This window comes from Electrophorus electricus, chromosome 14 (assembly GCF_013358815.1).
Source record: "Electrophorus electricus isolate fEleEle1 chromosome 14, fEleEle1.pri, whole genome shotgun sequence".
Taxonomy (NCBI): domain Eukaryota; kingdom Metazoa; phylum Chordata; class Actinopteri; order Gymnotiformes; family Gymnotidae; genus Electrophorus; species Electrophorus electricus.
In genome coordinates this window covers 21336897-21354396 of record NC_049548.1, presented here as the reverse complement: position 1 = coordinate 21354396, position 17500 = coordinate 21336897, and the positions used below count along the sequence as shown (strand labels likewise).

Below are 17500 nucleotides of genomic sequence, written 5' to 3'. Positions count from 1 at the left end.
GGTGTAATGTGGAGTAATGTGTCAGTAATGTGGAGTAATGTGTCAGTAATGTGTAGGAGTAATGTGCCCATAATGTGCAGAAGGAATGTGGAGTAATGTGTCGGTAGTGTGTAGGAGTAATGTGGAGTAATGTGTCAGTAATGTGTAGGAGTAATGTGGAGCAATGTGTCAGTAATGTAAAGTAATGTGCCAGTAATGTGTAGGAGTAATGTGGAGTAATGTGTCAGTAATGTGTAGGAGTAATTTGTAGGAGTAATGTGGAGTAATGTGTCAGTAATGTAAAGTAATGTGCCAGCAATGTGTAGGAGTAATGTGGAGTAATGTAGCAATGTGTCAGTAATGTGTAGGAGTAATGTTTAGGAGTAATGTGTGAGTAATGTGTAAGTAATGTGTAGGAGTAGTGTGGAGTAATATGGAGTAATGTGTCAGTAATGTGGAGTAATGTGTCAGTAATGTGTAGGAGTAATGTGTAGGAGTAATGTGGAGTAATATGGTGTAATGTGGAGTAATGTGTCAGTAATGTGGAGTAATGTGTCAGTAATGTATAAGAGTAATGTGGAGTAATGTGTCAGTAATGTGTAGGAGTAATGTGTCCGTAATGTGCAGAAGGAATGTGGAGTAATGTGTCAGTAATATGGAGTAATGTGTCGGCATTGTGTAGGAGTAATGTGGAGTAATGCGTCTAATGTGTAGGAGTAATGTGGAGTAATGTGTCAGTAATGTGTAGGAGTAATGTGGAGTAATGTGTCAGTAATGCGTCTAATGTGTAGGAGTAATGTGGAGTAATGTGTCAGTAATGTGTAGGAGTATTGTGTAGGAGTAATGTGGAATAATGCGTCAGTATTGTGTCAGTAATGTGGAGTAATGTGTCAGTAATGTGTAGGAGTAATGTGGGACAATGTAGTAATGTGTCAGTAATGTGTAGGAGTAATGTTTAGGAGTAATGTGTCAGTAATGTGTAAGTAATGTGTAGGAGTAGTGTGGAGTAATATGGAGTAATGTGTCAGTAATGTGGAGTAATGTGTCAGTAATGTGTAGGAGTAATGTGTAGAAGAAATGTGGAGTAATATGGTGTAACGTGGAGTAATGTGTCAGTAATGTGTAGGAGTAATGTGTCAGTAATGTGCAGGAGTAATGTGGAGTAATGTGTCAGTAATGTGTAGGAGTAATGTAGAGTAATGTGTCAGTAATGCGTAGGAGTAATGTGGAGTAATATATCATTATTGTGGAGTAATGTGTCAGTAATGTGTAGGAGTAATGTGTCAGTAATGTGTCAGTAATGTGGAGAAATGTGTCAGTAATGTGTAGCAGTAATGTGTACGAGTAATGTGTAGAAGTACTGTGTCAGAAATGTGTCAGTAATGTGTAGGAGTAATGTGTCAAAAATGTGTAGGAGTAATGTGTAGGAGTAATGTGTCAGTAATGTTTCAAGTTTCAAGTTTGGTTTATTTGTCACATACATAGTCATACACAGTATAACTCGCAGTGAAATGGTTGAGAGTGCTCTGTCCAAACTGAGGAAAAAAAAAAACAGGGGTGCATAGAGAAATATATATCTATATATATATGTACAAAAATATATTAACAATGTATGTACAATATATGTATATTATGTTTATATACACAATGTACAATGTATATATGGATATGTATATATATGTATGTACACAATGTACAGAATGTACAGTTCCATCTTGTAATTGAACATATTTACAGTTATATGTTACATGGTGGTGGTGGAGTAATATGGAGTAATGTGTAGGAGTAATGTGTCGGTAATGTGGAGTAATGTGTCAGTAATGTGTCAGTAATGTGGAGTAATGTGTCAGCAATGTATAGGAGTAATGTGGAGTAATGTGTCAGTAATGCGTAGGAGTAATGTGGAGTAATGTGTAGGAGCAATGTGGGAGTAATATGTCAGTAATGTGGAGTAATGTGTGAGTGATGTGTCAGTAATGTGGAGTAATGTGTCAGCAATGTATAGGAGTAATGTGGAGTAATGTGTCAGCAATGCGTAGGAGTAATGTGGAGTAATGTGTAGGAGCAATGTGGGAGTAATATGTCAGTAATGTGGAGTAATGTGTGAGTAATGTGTCAGTAATGTTTAGGAATAATGTGGAATAATGTGTCAGTAATGCGTAGGAGTAATGTGGAGCAATGTGTCAGTAATGTGTAGGAGTAATTTGTAGGAGTAATGTGGAGTAATGTGTCAGTAATGTAAAGTAATGTGCCAGCAATGTGTAGGAGTAATGTGGAGTAATGTAGTAATGTGTCAGTAATGTGTAGGAGTAATGTTTAGGAGTAATGTGTGAGTAATGTGTAAGTAATGTGTAGGAGTAGTGTGGAGTAATATGGAGTAATGTGTCAGTAATGTGGAGTAATGTGTCAGTAATGCGTAGGAGTAATGTGTAGGAGTAATGTGGAGTAATATGGTGTAATGTGGAGTAATGTGTCAGTAATGTGGAGTAATGTGTCAGTAATGTATAAGAGTAATGTGGAGTAATGTGTCAGTAATGTGTAGGAGTAATGTGTCCATAATGTGCAGAAGGAATGTGGAGTAATGTGTCAGTAATATGGAGTAATGTGTTGGTAGTGTGTAGGAGTAATGTGGAGTAATGTGTCAGTAATGCGTCTAATGTGTAGGAGTAATGTGGAGTAATGTGTCAGTAATGTGTAGGAGTATTGTGTAGGAGTAATGTGGAATAATGTGTCAGTAATGTGTCAGTAATGTGGAGTAATGTGTCAGTAATGTGTAGGACTAATGTGGGGTAATGTAGTAATGTGTCAGTAATGTGTAGGAGTAATGTTTAGGAGTAATGTGTCAGTAATGTGTAAGTAATGTGTAGGAGTAGTGTGAAGTAATATGGAGTAATGTGTCAGTAATGTGGAGTAATGTGTCAGTAATGTGTAGGAGTAATGTGTAGAAGAAATGTGGAGTAATATGGTGTAACGTGGAGTAATGTGTCAGTAATGTGTAGGAGTAATGTGTCAGTAATGTGCAGGAGTAATGTGGAGTAATGTGTCAGTAATGTGTAGGAGTAATGTAGAGTAATGTGTCAGTAATGCGTAGGAGTAATGTGGAGTAATATATCATTAATGTGGAGTAATGTGTCAGTAATGTGTAGGAGTAATGTGTCAGTAATGTGGAGAAATGTGTCAGTAATGTGTAGCAGTAATGTGTACGAGTAATGTGTAGAAGTACTGTGTCAGAAATGTGTCAGTAATGTGTAGGAGTAATGTGTCAAAAATGTGTAGGAGTAATGTGTAGGAGTAATGTGTCAGTAATGTTTCAAGTTTCAAGTTTCAAGTTTGGTTTATTTGTCACATACATAGTCATACACAGTATAACTCACAGTGAAATGGTTGAGAGTGCTCTTTCCAAACTGAGGAAAAAGAAAAACAGGGGTGCATAGAGAAATATATATCTATATATATATGTACAAAAATATATTAACAATGTATGTACAATATATGTATATTATGTTTATATACACAATGTACAATGTATATATGGATATGTATATATGTATGTACACAATGTACAGAATGTACAGTTCCATCTTGTAATTGAACATATTTACAGTTATATGTTACATGGTGGTGGTGGAGTAATATGGAGTAATGTGTAGGAGTAATGTGTCGGTAATGTGGAGTAATGTGTCAGTAATGTGTCAGTAATGTGGAGTAATGTGTCAGCAATGTATAGGAGTAATGTGGAGTAATGTGTCAGTAATGCGTAGGAGTAATGTGGAGTAATGTGTAGGAGCAATGTGGGAGTAATATGTCAGTAATGTGGAGTAATGTGTCAGTAATGTGTCAGTAATGTGGAGTAATGTGTCAGTAATGCGTAGGAGTAATGTGGAGTAATGTGTAGGAGCAATGTGGGAGTAATATGTCAGTAATGTGGAGTAATGTGTGAGTAATGTGTCAGTAATGTTTAGGAATAATGTGTCAGTAATGCGTAGGAGTAATGTGGAGTAATGTGTCAGTAATGTATAGGAGTAATTTGTAAGTAATGTGTAGGAGTAATGTGGGAGTAATGTGTCAGTAATGTATAACCTCTAAAAAATTTTTCTCTCTCTCCCTCTTCTTCTTGTTTTGTGTTGCACCATGGTCCTGGAGGAACATTGTCTCGTTTTTGTTGTGTACTTGTATATAGCTGAAATGACAATAAAACCTCTTTGAACTTTGAACTTTCCCCTCTCTCTCCCTCTCTCTCCCTCCCTCTCTCTCTCTTCCTGTCTCGCTCTCTCTCCATTTCTCTCTTACATACACAGCTCCCAGTGCTCCAAGATTCATCCACTTTAGTGAACTCACCACCACCTCTGTGAATGTGTCCTGGGGTGAGCCAGTCTTCCCCAATGGTATCATTGAGGGCTATCGGCTCATCTATGAACCCTGCACCGCTGTCGATGGTCAGTAAACTTTAACATCACAACATTAAACTTTACATCTTTGCAGTAAATGTTACATATCTACAGTAAACTTTACATCTCTACAGAAAGACTTTACAATTCTACAGTACATATTACACTTCTACAGTAAACATTACAGCTCTACAGTAAACCTTAACATCACTACAGTAAATGTTACATCTCTCCAGTAAATGTTACAGGTCTACAGTAAACTTTACATCTCTACAGTAAACGTTACAGCTCTACAGTAAACATTATAGCGCTACAGTAAACTTTAGCATCACTACAATAAACTACAGGCCAGTGCAGTGATTAGATCAGTGCAGTGATTAGACCAGTGCAGTGAACAGACCAGTGCAGTGATTAGATCAGTGCAGTGATTAGACCAGTGCAGTGATTAGACCAGTGCAGTGAACAGACCAGTGCAGTGTTCTTCCCTTCCACATTGCACAGTCTTGTGCTTTCCCTGCTCTGTCACACTGATTAACAGTTGATGAGAAAAGCACTATATAAATGTTACTACTATTACTACTACTACTACTACTACTACTACTACTAATAATAATAATAATGATGATGATCTTAATAATAATAATAATAATAATGATGATGATGATAACGATGATGATGATCTTATTAATAATAATAATAATAATAATAATAATAATAATAATAATAATAATGAATCCAGTGAGATGTGATCAAACAGTGAAAACACTAACCGGTGGCATTCCGGGAAGCACTGGACTGTGAGTTTAGATCACTGGACTGTGAGTTTAGGTCACAGAACTGAGAGTTTAGGTCACTGGACTGAGCGTTTAGGTCAGTCCATATTTAAGTGTTTGTGCATCCTCCTCAGTTGCCTGTGTCAAATGCTGTAATTCCCACTGCCCCCAGGAGTCAGTAAGATAGTGACAGTGGATGTGAAGGGTGGTGCTCCCCTGTGGCTGAAAATCAAAGACCTGGCTGATGGGGTCACCTACAACTTCCGCATCCGGGCCAAAACCTTCACCTATGGACCCGAAGTGGAGGCCAACATCACCAGTGGACCTGGCGAAGGTCTGTCTGTGTCATCTCTCCATCACACTCATCTGTTTCTCTCTTCCTAACTTTTATTTCTCTGGGTGCAGAACCCTAACCCTCTCTACCTGTGGGTACAGAACCCTGTGGGTACAGATCCCTGACCCTCTCTACCTGTGGGTACAGAACCATAACCCTCTCTACCTGTGGGTACAGAACCCTGTGGGTACAGATCCCTGACCCTCTCTACCTGTGGGTACAGAACCATAACCCTCTCTACCTGTGGGTACAGAACCCTGTGGGTACAGAACCCTGACCCTCTCTACCTGTGGGTACAGAACCCTGTGGGTACAGATCCCTGACCCTCTCTACCTGTGGGTACAGAACCATAACCCTCTCTACCTGTGGGTACAGAACCCTGTGGGTACAGAACCCTGACCCTCTCTACCTGTGGGTAAAGAAACCTGTAGGTACAAGTGGTATTTATGTGACTCATTACTCTCTCTGTGGTGAAGGGGCCCCAGGGCCACCTGGTGAACCATTCATCTCTCGCTATGGCTCCGCCCTCACCATCCACTGGACCAATGGGGATCCTGGACGAGCCCCTATTACAAGATTTGTCATTGAAGCCCGACCTTCAGGTACAGCCTATCACACAGTGCATCCTCTCTCACACAATACATGACAGATCAAAATAAGACTTTCACATCATCAGATTGTTATGATACCATACAAATGCTAGTTTATATATCAGTGTTGGTCAGTAACTCACCAAACACAGTACAAGAGACACTCAACACAGTACCAGAGACACTCAACACAGTACCAGAGCCACCCAACACAATGCTAGGGCCACCCAACACAGTGCCAGAGACACTCAACACAGTGCCAGAGACACTCAACACAGTACATGGACCTTCCATCTATTTTTCCGTTCAAAAAACACATCATTTATTGAAAGCACCTGAAGTCGGCTTTGACGTTTAAGAAACACCGGAACCTCTGTGAATTGTTGAGGATATGAATTACATGGGACCAAGCCTGTTAGAGTTTTACTCACATATGTCAGCATCTCTTCGACCTTGTGTTGTTTGTGTTGTCTGTTACAGATGAAGGCTTGTGGGATATTTTGATAAAGGATATTCCTAAGGAAGTGACATCATACACGTTTAACATGGACATCCTAAAGCAAGGTGTGAGCTATGACTTCCGAGTCATTGGAGTCAACGACTATGGATACGGCTCCCCGAGCCAACCTTCTCCCTCTATTTCAGGTTAACGTTAAATTCAAGTCTAATAACGTAAAACACGTATAGGCTGCTTAGGTGCGGTTGTTTTGGAGTTGGCTAATATAATATGTCTTGTCCCCTCCAGCCCAAAAGGTGGCACCATTTTATGAGGAATGGTGGTTCTTGGTAGTGGTGGCATTGGTTGGTCTTATCTTTATTCTCCTGCTGGTGTTCATCCTGATTATTAGAGGGCAAAGCAAGAAATATACCAAGAAATCAGACCCAGGTACATGTCAGACTGACTGATTCAGCTGCTGATGTTTACATTCTATTTACATTTAACTGCAGTGTCATATCTAATAGTGACTTATGAATCTACATATAAATGTTATGATTTAAACTTCTACTTTTTCCATTCTAAACTGTTTCCTGCTCTTAGAACTTTATATGCACTTTGCTTGCACAGCTTATGAAGGACTTCCGTCCAAAACGTCCTGTTTCTGCGGAAACTGTGCACTTTACTACAATGTTGAATATCTCCACATCTCTTGTTACACAACACAAGCAATTACCTAGAATGTTTTATAGAGAGAGATAGATAGATAGATAGATAGATAGATAGATAGATAGATAGATAGATAGATAGATAGATAGATAGATAGATAGATAGATAGATAGATAGATAGATAGATAGATAGATAGATAGATAGATAGATCATCAATGACTTCCTCAGGAAACACAGTTCTGAAAATATTCACATTTCCATACTTTTCAAGCGGAGGTCTTCATTCTCATTGCAAATGCGTTTAGTTTGCATTAAGTCTCAGTAGCTGTGAGTTTTTGCAGGCCTTGGAATATGAAGAATTCCACTATAATTATAATACATGGTGGTATTTCAACAAGAATTTGCAAACTTCAATGAAACATCCAGAGCGGGTATCCTCATGCCTGGATGTGCTGTAATCCTGTCACGGACAAAGAATGTGCAGAGAAAAAGCAGGAAGCCAATGTGAGTCTCCAACTGAAGCGTAGGAAATGCTGAAAATGAAACCAAACATAGGACTGCACTGATAAGAACAAAACAAGCCGACATAACAAACATAAAGCCATAACAAAAGAAATCGGCTTAAATAAGGAACCACATAATAGCACAACAACCCTGAGGCACAACACACCACACCTCAGGGAGTCATGGCAACAAATAATAACAAAAGACACGTGTGGCAAAAGACAGAACGTAAGCAAACGCCGCGTGCCACACTGGTCCGCATGATGGAGGCTAGCAGCAGGGGGGAGCCGTTAGGATTCCAGAGCTGGGTGGAGCTCGGAGGAGTAAGAAATGAACAGATGGAGGTCTGTTAGCATAGTTAGCATAGGATGGTCCCATTTTTGTACCTGCAGTAATGGCTGTGTTAGTCTAACCCTAACCCTAAATCACCCTATGTGTGTGTGTGTGTGTGTGTGTGTGTGTCTTCCAGCCAGCAGCTCGAACTGCCATGCACTGAGCCATGGTGAGATGGTGGGTCTGGATGAGAGTCGCTTCCCCGCCCTCGAGCTCAACAACCGCCGGCTGTCTGTCAAAAACTCCTTCTGCCGCAAAAATGGAGTTTACACCAGGCCAGTGGAAACTTCCTCTCTCTCTCTACAACTCTCTCTCTGTGTATAACTCTCTCTCTCTCTCTCTCTCTCTCTCTCTCTCTCTCTCTCTCTCTCTCTCTCTCTCTCTATATATATATATATATATATATATATAATAACTCTGTCTAGTTTTGTTCAATCATGACCATACACATGACCAATCACATGATCTTACACATGGCCTTACCCATGACCAATCAAATGACCAAACACATGACCATACACATGACCAATCACATGACCACACACATTTTATTTAAGTGAACAGATGAATTGTTCTTTTAGATTACTGAGAATTCTTTGAATGTGTTAATAGATTTATTTATTTTGCAAAAGTCACATTTTCAAGCTTCTTACATGTATATTTCTCTCCTGTTTTCATGCGTCGTCTGTGTAAGTTAGAATTTATAAACACAAGAATAAAGACGATGAATCCGATGTGTGTGACATCACATTTGGAGTGTAGGATGTAATATGTGTGACACGTAACATCTCTCACTAGTGCTCGGCGTGTATGTGTGCGTATGTGTGTGTGACGTTGCTGTCTGTCTGTTCACAGGTCCCCCCCCAGGCCGAGTCCTGGTGGTTTGCACTACTCTGACGAGGACATCAGCACCAAGTACAACGACTTAATCCCAGCAGAGAGCAGCAGCCTGACTGATAAGCCATCTGAGACCTCTGACTCTCAGGTTACTCTCCAGCCTTGTGTGCGCCTGTCACAGCTCATACACATCACACAGACACCTTGCACACCTGATGCACACCTGAGCCACTCTGAACAATGTGTCCAGTGGTTTTTGCACCCAGTCTCTCTCCCAATGATGCTGCCAGTGCAGAATTTCACATCATTCCTTCCTTTTCCGTCATCAGCTTCGTTAGCTGTGTAATGTGCTGTTAGACTCAACACACTGCTGTGACACTTTTGAATCAGGAGTGTTTCCTAAAGGGCAGGTGCTGTTTGTGTGGGAATAGTGTCAGATAAATAGGTTAGGAGCCCTGTGAAAATGGAGACATCCTGGACTGCTTTAGATCTAAGCAGTCTTAACTGGGCATGTTGGAACCAGGTCAGTTCTGCTGTGTAGGTGGGAGGTGCGGGGGTGTGTCCGGGTGTGTGTGGGAATTGGACAATTTCGAGAACATTATTGAGTGTTCTTGATCTTGTTCTTGTCAGGTGAAAGACCTGCCATGACCATGGAACTGACATTAGACACACACACACACACACACACACATATAGATCTCCCTCACCCCCATATGCAAAAACCATAGAGAATGTGTTAGACTCATAGCAGTCTCATACTGGTTTGGCAAGCGTGTGTTTCACACACAACATTCCTGTAACTGCCTCTTTGCCTCTGCGTATAGAGTTTCCTCTCTGTTCATATTCTGATCATTTGAAGCCCAGAGAAAGCTGCTATCTTCTCTGTTCCAATCCACTCCACTGTCTGCACTCCCTCCAAACCCACTAAAACAACACCAAACTAAAGTCCCAAATGCGCCTTAGACTCAGCTTAAAGAAAAAAGAGGGAGAATGTTAGTATCTCAAGGTGAGACAGAGTGTTAGTGTAGGGTCTTTGGTAGGGTCTTGTGTAAGGTCTTGGGTAGGGTCTTGTGTAAAGTCTTGTGTAGGGTCTTGTGTAGGGTCTTGTGTAAGGTCTTGTGTAGGGTCTTGTGTAGGGTCTTGTGTAAGGTCTTGTGTATGGTCTTGTGTAAGGTCTTGTGTAGGGTCTTGGGTAGGGTCTTGTGTAAGGTCTTGTGTAGGGTCTTGTGTAAGGTCTAGCGTAGGGTCTTGCATAGGGTCTTGCATATGGTCTTGTGTATGGTCTTGTGTAAGGTCTTGTGTATGGTCTTGGGTAGGGTCTTGCGTAGGGTCTTGGGTAGGGTCTTGTGTAGGGTCTTGTGTAATGTCTTGGGTAGGGTCTTGTGTAGGGTCTTGTGTAGGGTCTTGTGTAAGGTCTTGTGTAGGGTCTTGTGTAAGGTCTTGCATAGGGTCTTGCGTAAGGTCTTGCATAAGGTCTTGTGTAGGGTCTTGTGTAGGGTCTTGTGTAGGGTCTTGCATAGGGTCTTGCGTAAGGTCTTGTGTATGGTCTTGTGTAGGGTCTTGGGTAGGGTCTTGCATAGGGTCTTGCATAAGGTCTTGTGTATGGTCTTGGGTAGGGTCTTGCATAGGTTCTTGCATAAGGTCTTGTGTATGGTCTTGGGTAGGGTCTTGTGTAGGGTCTTGGGTAGGGTCTTGTGTAGGGTCTTGTGTGAGGGCTTATGTAGGGTCTTGTATAAGGTCTTGTGTAGGGTCTTGTGTAGGGTCTTGGGTAGGGTCTTGCATAAGGTCTTGTGTATGGTCTTGGGTAGGGTCTTGCATAGGGTCTTGCATAAGGTCTTGTGTATGGTCTTGGGTAGGGTCTTGCATAGGGTCTTGGGTAGGGTCTTGCATAGGGTCTTGCATAAGGTCTTGTGTATGGTCTTGTGTATGGTCTTGGGTAGGGTCTTGCATAAGGTCTTGTGTATAGTCTTGGGTAGGGTCTTGTGTGAGGGCTTATGTAGGGTCTTGTATAAGGTCTTGTGTAGGGTCTTGTGTAGGGTCTTGTATAGAGTCTTGTGTAGGGTTTTGCGTAGCGTCTTGTGTGCTGTGCATGAGGCATTTTTCTACTTCTCACTTCGGGGTTTTGTGATTCACTGGTATGAGAATATATATAACATAATAACGTATAATGTAAACATGCAGTGTTAGCAGAATCATCAAAAGTTGCGAGTTAATCACAGAGTAGCGCTGTGAGGACCAGTTAGCAGCGTTACAGTAACAAAATGCAACAAAGTAGATGTCAATGTAAGGAAATTCAGCAGATTGCCCAGCAGTTAGTCCCATCACTGATGACCCTGCACACATCTCTGGAAGGCAAGGCCTGATCTAGGGACGTGTTCTACCACCGCGCTCATCTAATTCACTTTTAATAGGCTGTGCTAAGAGTGTGTGTGTGTGTGTGTCCTGACCCTGAGGCTATCTTTATACCCCCCCCCCCCCACACACACACATTGACTCTCACTCACTAATAGAACCCATTAGGTTTGGTGTTTCTGCTGAGGTGGTTGAACATTGCAAACCTTTATGTAGGTTATATGTCTGATATAATCAGATATGCAGGTAGTATGTCTGATACAATCAGAAATGAAGGAATAATTTTGTAACATCTACAATATAATAACACACACACACATACACACACACACACACTGCCTCACTGTAGTGAATTTGTGGTTTGTGCTGGTTTGTGTGTGTGAATGGAATGTCTTTTTCATTACCATCCAACAGTCTGTATGTTCTTATGACAGATACACAAGCTATGTGCTCTCTTATGAGAATCTATGTGCTCTTATGAGACAGTCTATGTGTTCTCTTATGACACAGTCTATATGCTCTTATGAGAGTCTATGTGCTCTCTTATGAGAATCTATGTGCTCTTATGAGACAGTCTATGTGCTCTTATGAGAGTCTATGAGCTCTCTTATGACACAGTCTATGTGCTCTTATGAGAGTCTATGAGCTCTCTTATGACACAGTCTATGTGCTTTCTTATGACACAGTCTATGTGCTCTTATGAGACAGTCTATGTGCTCTCTTATGACACAGTCTATGTGCTCTTATGAGAGTCTATGAGCTCTCTTATGACACAGTCTATGTGCTCTAATGAGACAGTCTATGTGCTCTTATGACAGTCTTTGTGCTCTTATGACAGTTTATGTGCTCTTATGAGACAGTCTATGTGCTCTTATGAGACAGTCAGTGTGCTCGTATGACACAGTCTATGTGCTCTTATGACAGTTTATGTGCTCTTATGACACAGTCTATGTGCTCTTATGACAGTCTATGTGATCTCTTATGAGACAGTCTATGTGCTCTTATGAGACAGTCAGTGTGCTCGTATGACACAGTCTATGTGCTCTTATGACAGCTACACAGTCAAAATCTGTAACGTAAACCACCAAACGCATGCACAGTGCCATACTGAAACACCTCCATATGTTCTCTATTTTAGGCTGTGAAAAACAAATGTGGTTCAATAATATCCTCATCAAAATAGAATCTTCTCTTCTGCAGAGGTCTAAAAACCTCTCACAACACATTTTATCAGGCATCAGTGTGACAGTAAAGACTTTCTCTTTCATTTGTGGAAAAACCACCAGCTACACCTCAAATATCTTCATGCTGGACCTGCATCTAAGGCTGTGTTGGTGCCGTGTGTGGAGCCATATGTTGGAGCTCTATCTAGATCTGTGTGTTTCTTCTGAAACTAGTAAACCATCTGATTCTCTTTCACACTGGGAACCTGAGAGGGAGGAGCATGTGCTAGAAATATCTGCCGGGCACAGAGCCAGCAGTGCAGGACGGGCCTCATAGCAGGAAGGGAACTCAGAGCCAGACGCACCCATCAGCTCCCGTCCTGCACAAGGGAGGCAAAAGAAAGGTGTCAATGGTGTGCGAATGTGTGACTGTACCCTTCACACAATGGATAGCACCACTGCTGCTAGTAGATTATACCACAAAAGTCTGAAAAACAGAGAGAAAACAGAGGGAAAAGGGAAAGAAAATAAAGGGAAAAATATCAAGCACTACCTAGAACTACCTAGGACTACCTAGAACTACCTAGAACTACCTAGAACTACCTAGCCACTTTATACCTGCAGTCACACAGGAGGACTGTAATCAGACATGAGGACTAAATAAGTAGTAAGAAGATGCACTAAACAGATCCATGCAGAGTTTGTTTATTCAGAGTCTGTATTGATCCTTTGTGCCCAACAGAGTAATAACTACAATAGCAGCCATTCAAAGAGCAGAAGAGCAGAATAAACACAAAGACAACACAATTTCTAATTTCCTAAATCCCAGAATTTCTGCTGATGAGAAGACCAAATGTCTAAGGGAAATATTTGTGTTTTCAGTAGTGCTCTTTGTCAGAATTACTGCCCGGACTAGGATAATGGCAGTACAATACATTCACACAATGATACACACACACACACACACACACACACACACACACACACACACACACACACACACACACACACACACACACACACACGTTCACTGTCGAGAGAGCAGGTCTCACTGTTGGGGCACTGTGTTGTGTTGGGGGTTGTATTGTGTTAGTTGTTGTGTTGTGTTGAGGGTTGTGTTGAGTCAGGGTTTGTGTTGTGTTGGGGTTGTGTTGTGTTGGGGTTGTGTTTTCTTAATGGTTGTTTTAAGTCAGGGGTTGTGTTGTGTTGGGGGTTGTGTTGTGTTAGTTGTTGTGTTGTGTTGAGGGTTGTGTTTTGTTAAGGGTTGTGTTGAGTCAGGGGTTGTGTTGGGTTGGGGTTGTGTTGTGTTGAGGGTTGTGTTGTGTTGTATTGAGAGCTGTGTTGTGTTGGGGGTTGTGTTGTGTTGAGGGTTGTGTTTAGTTAAGGGTTGTGTTAAGTCAGGGGTTGTGTTGTGTTGAGGGTTGTGTTTTGTTAAGGCTTCTGTTGAGTCTGGGGTTGTGTTGTGTTGGGAGTTGTATTGTGTTAGGGGTTGTGTTGTGTTGAGGGTTGTGTTTTGCTAAGGGTTGTGTTGTGTTGGGGTTGTGTTGTTCTGAGGGTTGTGTTGTATTGAGGGTTGTGTTGTGTTAGGGGTTGTGTTGAGGGTTGAGTTAAGTCAGGGGCTGTGTTGTATTGAGAGCTGTGTTCTGTTGGGGGTTGTGTTGTGTTGAGGGTTGTGTTTTGCTAAGGGTTGTGTTGAGTCAGGGGTTGTGTTGTATTGAGAGCTGTGTTGTGTTGGGGTTGTGTTGTGTTAGGGGTTGTGTTGTTTTGGGGTTGTGTTTTGTTAGGGGTTGTGCTGATGGCTGAGTTGTGTTGGGAGTTGTGTTGTTTTGAGGGTTGTATTGTGTTGTGCTAGGGTTTGTGTTGAGTTAGGGGTTGTGTTGTGTTAGGGATTGTGTTGAGGGTTGGGTTGTGTTGTATTGAGAGCTGTGTTGTTTTGGGGTTGTGTTGTGTTGAGGGTTGTGTTTTGTTAAGGGTTGTGTTGAATCAGGGGTTGTGTTGTGTTAGGGGTTGTGTTGTGGGTTGTGTTTTGTTAGGGGTTGTGTTGAGGGTTAAGTTTTGTTAAGGGTTGTGTTGAGTCAGGGGTTGTGTTGTGTTGGGGGTTGTGTTGAGTTGGGGTTGTGTTATGTTGGGGTTGTGTTAGGGGTTGTGTTGAGGGTTGTGTCGTGTTGAGGGTTGTGTTGTGTTGAGGGTTGTGTTGTGTTAGGGGTTGTGTTGAGTCGAGCATGTGTTGTGTTGTGTTGAGGATTGTGTTGTGTTAGGGGTTGTGTTGAGGATTGTGTTGTGTCGGGATTGTGTTGTGTTAAGGGTTGTGTTGTGTTGTGTTGGGGGTTGTGTTGTGTTGGGGTTGTGTTGTGTTAGGGGTTGTGTTGTGTTGAGGGTTGTGTTAGGGGTTGTGTTGTGTTGAGGGTTGTGTTAGGGGTTGTGTTGTGTTGAGGGTTGTGTTGTGTTGAGGGTTGTGCTGTGTTAGGGGTTGTGTTGAGTCGAGCATGTGTTGTGTTGTGTTGAGGATTGTGTTGTGTTAGGGGTTGTGTTGAGGATTGTGTTGTGTCGGGATTGTGTTGTGTTAAGGGTTGTTTTGTGTTGGGGTTGTGTTGTGTTGGGGTTGTGTTGTGTTAGGGGTTGTGTTGTGTTGAGGGTTGTGTTGTGTTGGGGTTGTGTTGTGTTAAGGGTTGTGTTCTGTTGAGGATTGTGTTGTGTTGGGGGTTGTGCTAAGGGTTGTATTGTGTTGAGGATTGTGTTGTTTTAGGGGTTGTGTTGAGGGTTGTGTTGTGTGGAGGGTTGTGTTGTGTTAGGGGTTGTGTTGAGGATTGTGTTGTGTTGGGGTTGTGTTCTGTTGGGGGTTGTGTTGTGTTGAGGATTATGTTTTGTTACGGGTTCTGTTGAGTCGAGGTTGTGTTATGTTGGGGTTGTGTTAGGGGTTGTGTTGAGGGTTGTATTGTGTTGAGGATTGTGTTGTGTTGAGGATTGTGTTGTGTTGGGGGTTGTGTTGTGTTGAGGATTGTGCTTTGTTAAGGGTTGTGTTGAGTCGGGGTTGTGTTGTGTTAGGGGTTGTTTTGTGTTGGGGGTTGTGTTGTGTTAGGGGTTGTGTTGTGCTGGGGGTTGTGTTGTGTTGTGTTGGGGGTTGTGTTGTGTTGGGGTTGTGTTGTGTTTGGGGTTGTGTTGTGTTGAGGGTTGTGTTAGGGGTTGTGTTGTGTTGAGGGTTGTGTTAGGGGTTGTGTTGTGTTGAGGGTTGTGTTGTGTTGAGGGTTGTGCTGTGTTAGGGGTTGTGTTGAGTCGAGCATGTGTTGTGTTGTGTTGAGGATTGTGTTGTGTTAGGGGTTGTGTTGAGGATTGTGTTGTGTCGGGATTGTGTTGTGTTAAGGGTTGTTTTGTGTTGGGGTTGTGTTGTGTTGGGGTTGTGTTGTGTTAGGGGTTGTGTTGTGTTGAGGGTTGTGTTGTGTTGGGGTTGTGTTGTGTTAAGGGTTGTGTTCTGTTGAGGATTGTGTTGTGTTGGGGGTTGTGCTAAGGGTTGTATTGTGTTGAGGATTGTGTTGTTTTAGGGGTTGTGTTGAGGGTTGTGTTGTGTGGAGGGTTGTGTTGTGTTAGGGGTTGTGTTGAGGATTGTGTTGTGTTGGGGTTGTGTTCTGTTGGGGGTTGTGTTGTGTTGAGGATTATGTTTTGTTACGGGTTCTGTTGAGTCGAGGTTGTGTTATGTTGGGGTTGTGTTAGGGGTTGTGTTGAGGGTTGTATTGTGTTGAGGATTGTGTTGTGTTGAGGATTGTGTTGTGTTGGGGGTTGTGTTGTGTTGAGGATTGTGCTTTGTTAAGGGTTGTGTTGAGTCGGGGTTGTGTTGTGTTAGGGGTTGTTTTGTGTTGGGGGTTGTGTTGTGTTAGGGGTTGTGTTGTGCTGGGGGTTGTGTTGTGTTAGGTGTTGTGTTGTGTTGGGGGTTGTGTTGTGTTAGGGGTTGTGTTGTGCTGGGGGTTGTGTTGTGTTAGGGGTTGTGTTGTGCTGGGGGTTGTGTTGTGTTAGGGGTTGTGTTGTGCTGGGGGTTGTGTTGTATTAGGTGTTGTGTTGGGGTTTGTGTTGTGTTAGGTGTTGTGTTGTGTTGGGGGTTGTGTTGAGGGTTGTGTTGTGCTGTGTTGGGGGCATACTGGGGTATACAGACCTACTGTGGATCATTTCCATGTGTAGTCTGACAAACTCCAGGGTTATTTCCCCCACACACTCAGCTTAACCCCTACAAACCCTTCATTTCCCCTCTGTCTCCTTTAAAAGCCAATGTTAACTGATGAGATAACACTGTCCTTGCTTCTGGGCTCCCAGAGGTGGCGCTGGAGTCTGCTCTTTCCATGCTACAATAAACGCGGTGTCTCTGTTCACCCCTAGGAGGCGCTTGTGTTCTCCTATAAGCCTGGGGGCCCTCCCGTACCTCCACCTCACTGGGTGAGCAATCGTAGCTTCCTGTTTCTGTGTTGACTGCTGGAGCTCTGACTCCCCCCACCTCATCTCATCAGTAGATGTGTAGGTCTGGCTCAGTGACCAGTGAGACTCCAGTGGTCTGTTGGCACAGTTTGGGTTAGGTGGGCGCTCCCTGGGCTCTGAGACCGAGAGCAGATGTTGAGCTGAACCAGCCTAGATCATCTTCATTTTACACCCGTTTCCATCTGTCATACGGGACACTAGACAGCCGAACAAATGTCATCTCAAGATTGCAGGAAAGCTGATCTCATAACAAAATGAACAAATCTGGGCGTCTTTTGTTGCAGGAAAATCTGACTTTCATATTTTGCATTTCTCCCCCTCTCTTAATTTCTTTCCTGTTCTCTCTCTCTCTCTCTCTCTCTCTCTCTCTCTCTCTCTCTCTCTCTCTCTCTCCTCTGCTTCGTCTCCCAGGGCACCGACAGTGAGCACGAGGGCGAGCCGCACCACCAGAAGACGCACTCTTTCGTCAACCACTACATCAGCGACCCAACCTACTACAACTCCTGGCGCCGGCAGCAGAGGGGCATCTCCCGGGCGCCCACCTACGACTACAGCGAGCCCGAGGGAGGAGACCCCGACCGTAGTGCCGCCCCTGCCCCGCCAGCCCCCCAGCTGCCCCCCACCATGCCCTCCGTCCCGGCCCCGTCCCGGCCGCAGACGCAGGGCGGTCTGTTTCGACC

General features: G+C 42.9%; 1 protein-coding gene across 2 annotated transcripts in view; it reads left to right on the top strand.

Moving 5' to 3' along the window:
- Window positions 1–17500, top strand: part of sdk2b (sidekick cell adhesion molecule 2b) — a 200908-nt gene that overhangs the window by 182584 nt on the left and 824 nt on the right. The window contains exons 38-46 of one of the 2 annotated variants that reach the window (XM_035533471.1): window positions 4278–4415; window positions 5313–5474; window positions 5951–6076; window positions 6545–6709; window positions 6810–6950; window positions 8144–8282; window positions 8863–8992; window positions 16725–16781; window positions 17232–17500. The exon at window positions 17232–17500 is cut by the window's right edge and continues 824 nt beyond it. In XM_035533471.1, the coding sequence (XP_035389364.1) occupies window positions 4278–4415; window positions 5313–5474; window positions 5951–6076; window positions 6545–6709; window positions 6810–6950; window positions 8144–8282; window positions 8863–8992; window positions 16725–16781; window positions 17232–17500 (1327 nt within the window). The remainder of the gene's footprint in view (window positions 1–4277; window positions 4416–5312; window positions 5475–5950; window positions 6077–6544; window positions 6710–6809; window positions 6951–8143; window positions 8283–8862; window positions 8993–16724; window positions 16782–17231) is intronic. The other variant, XM_035533472.1, reaches the window with a different exon arrangement.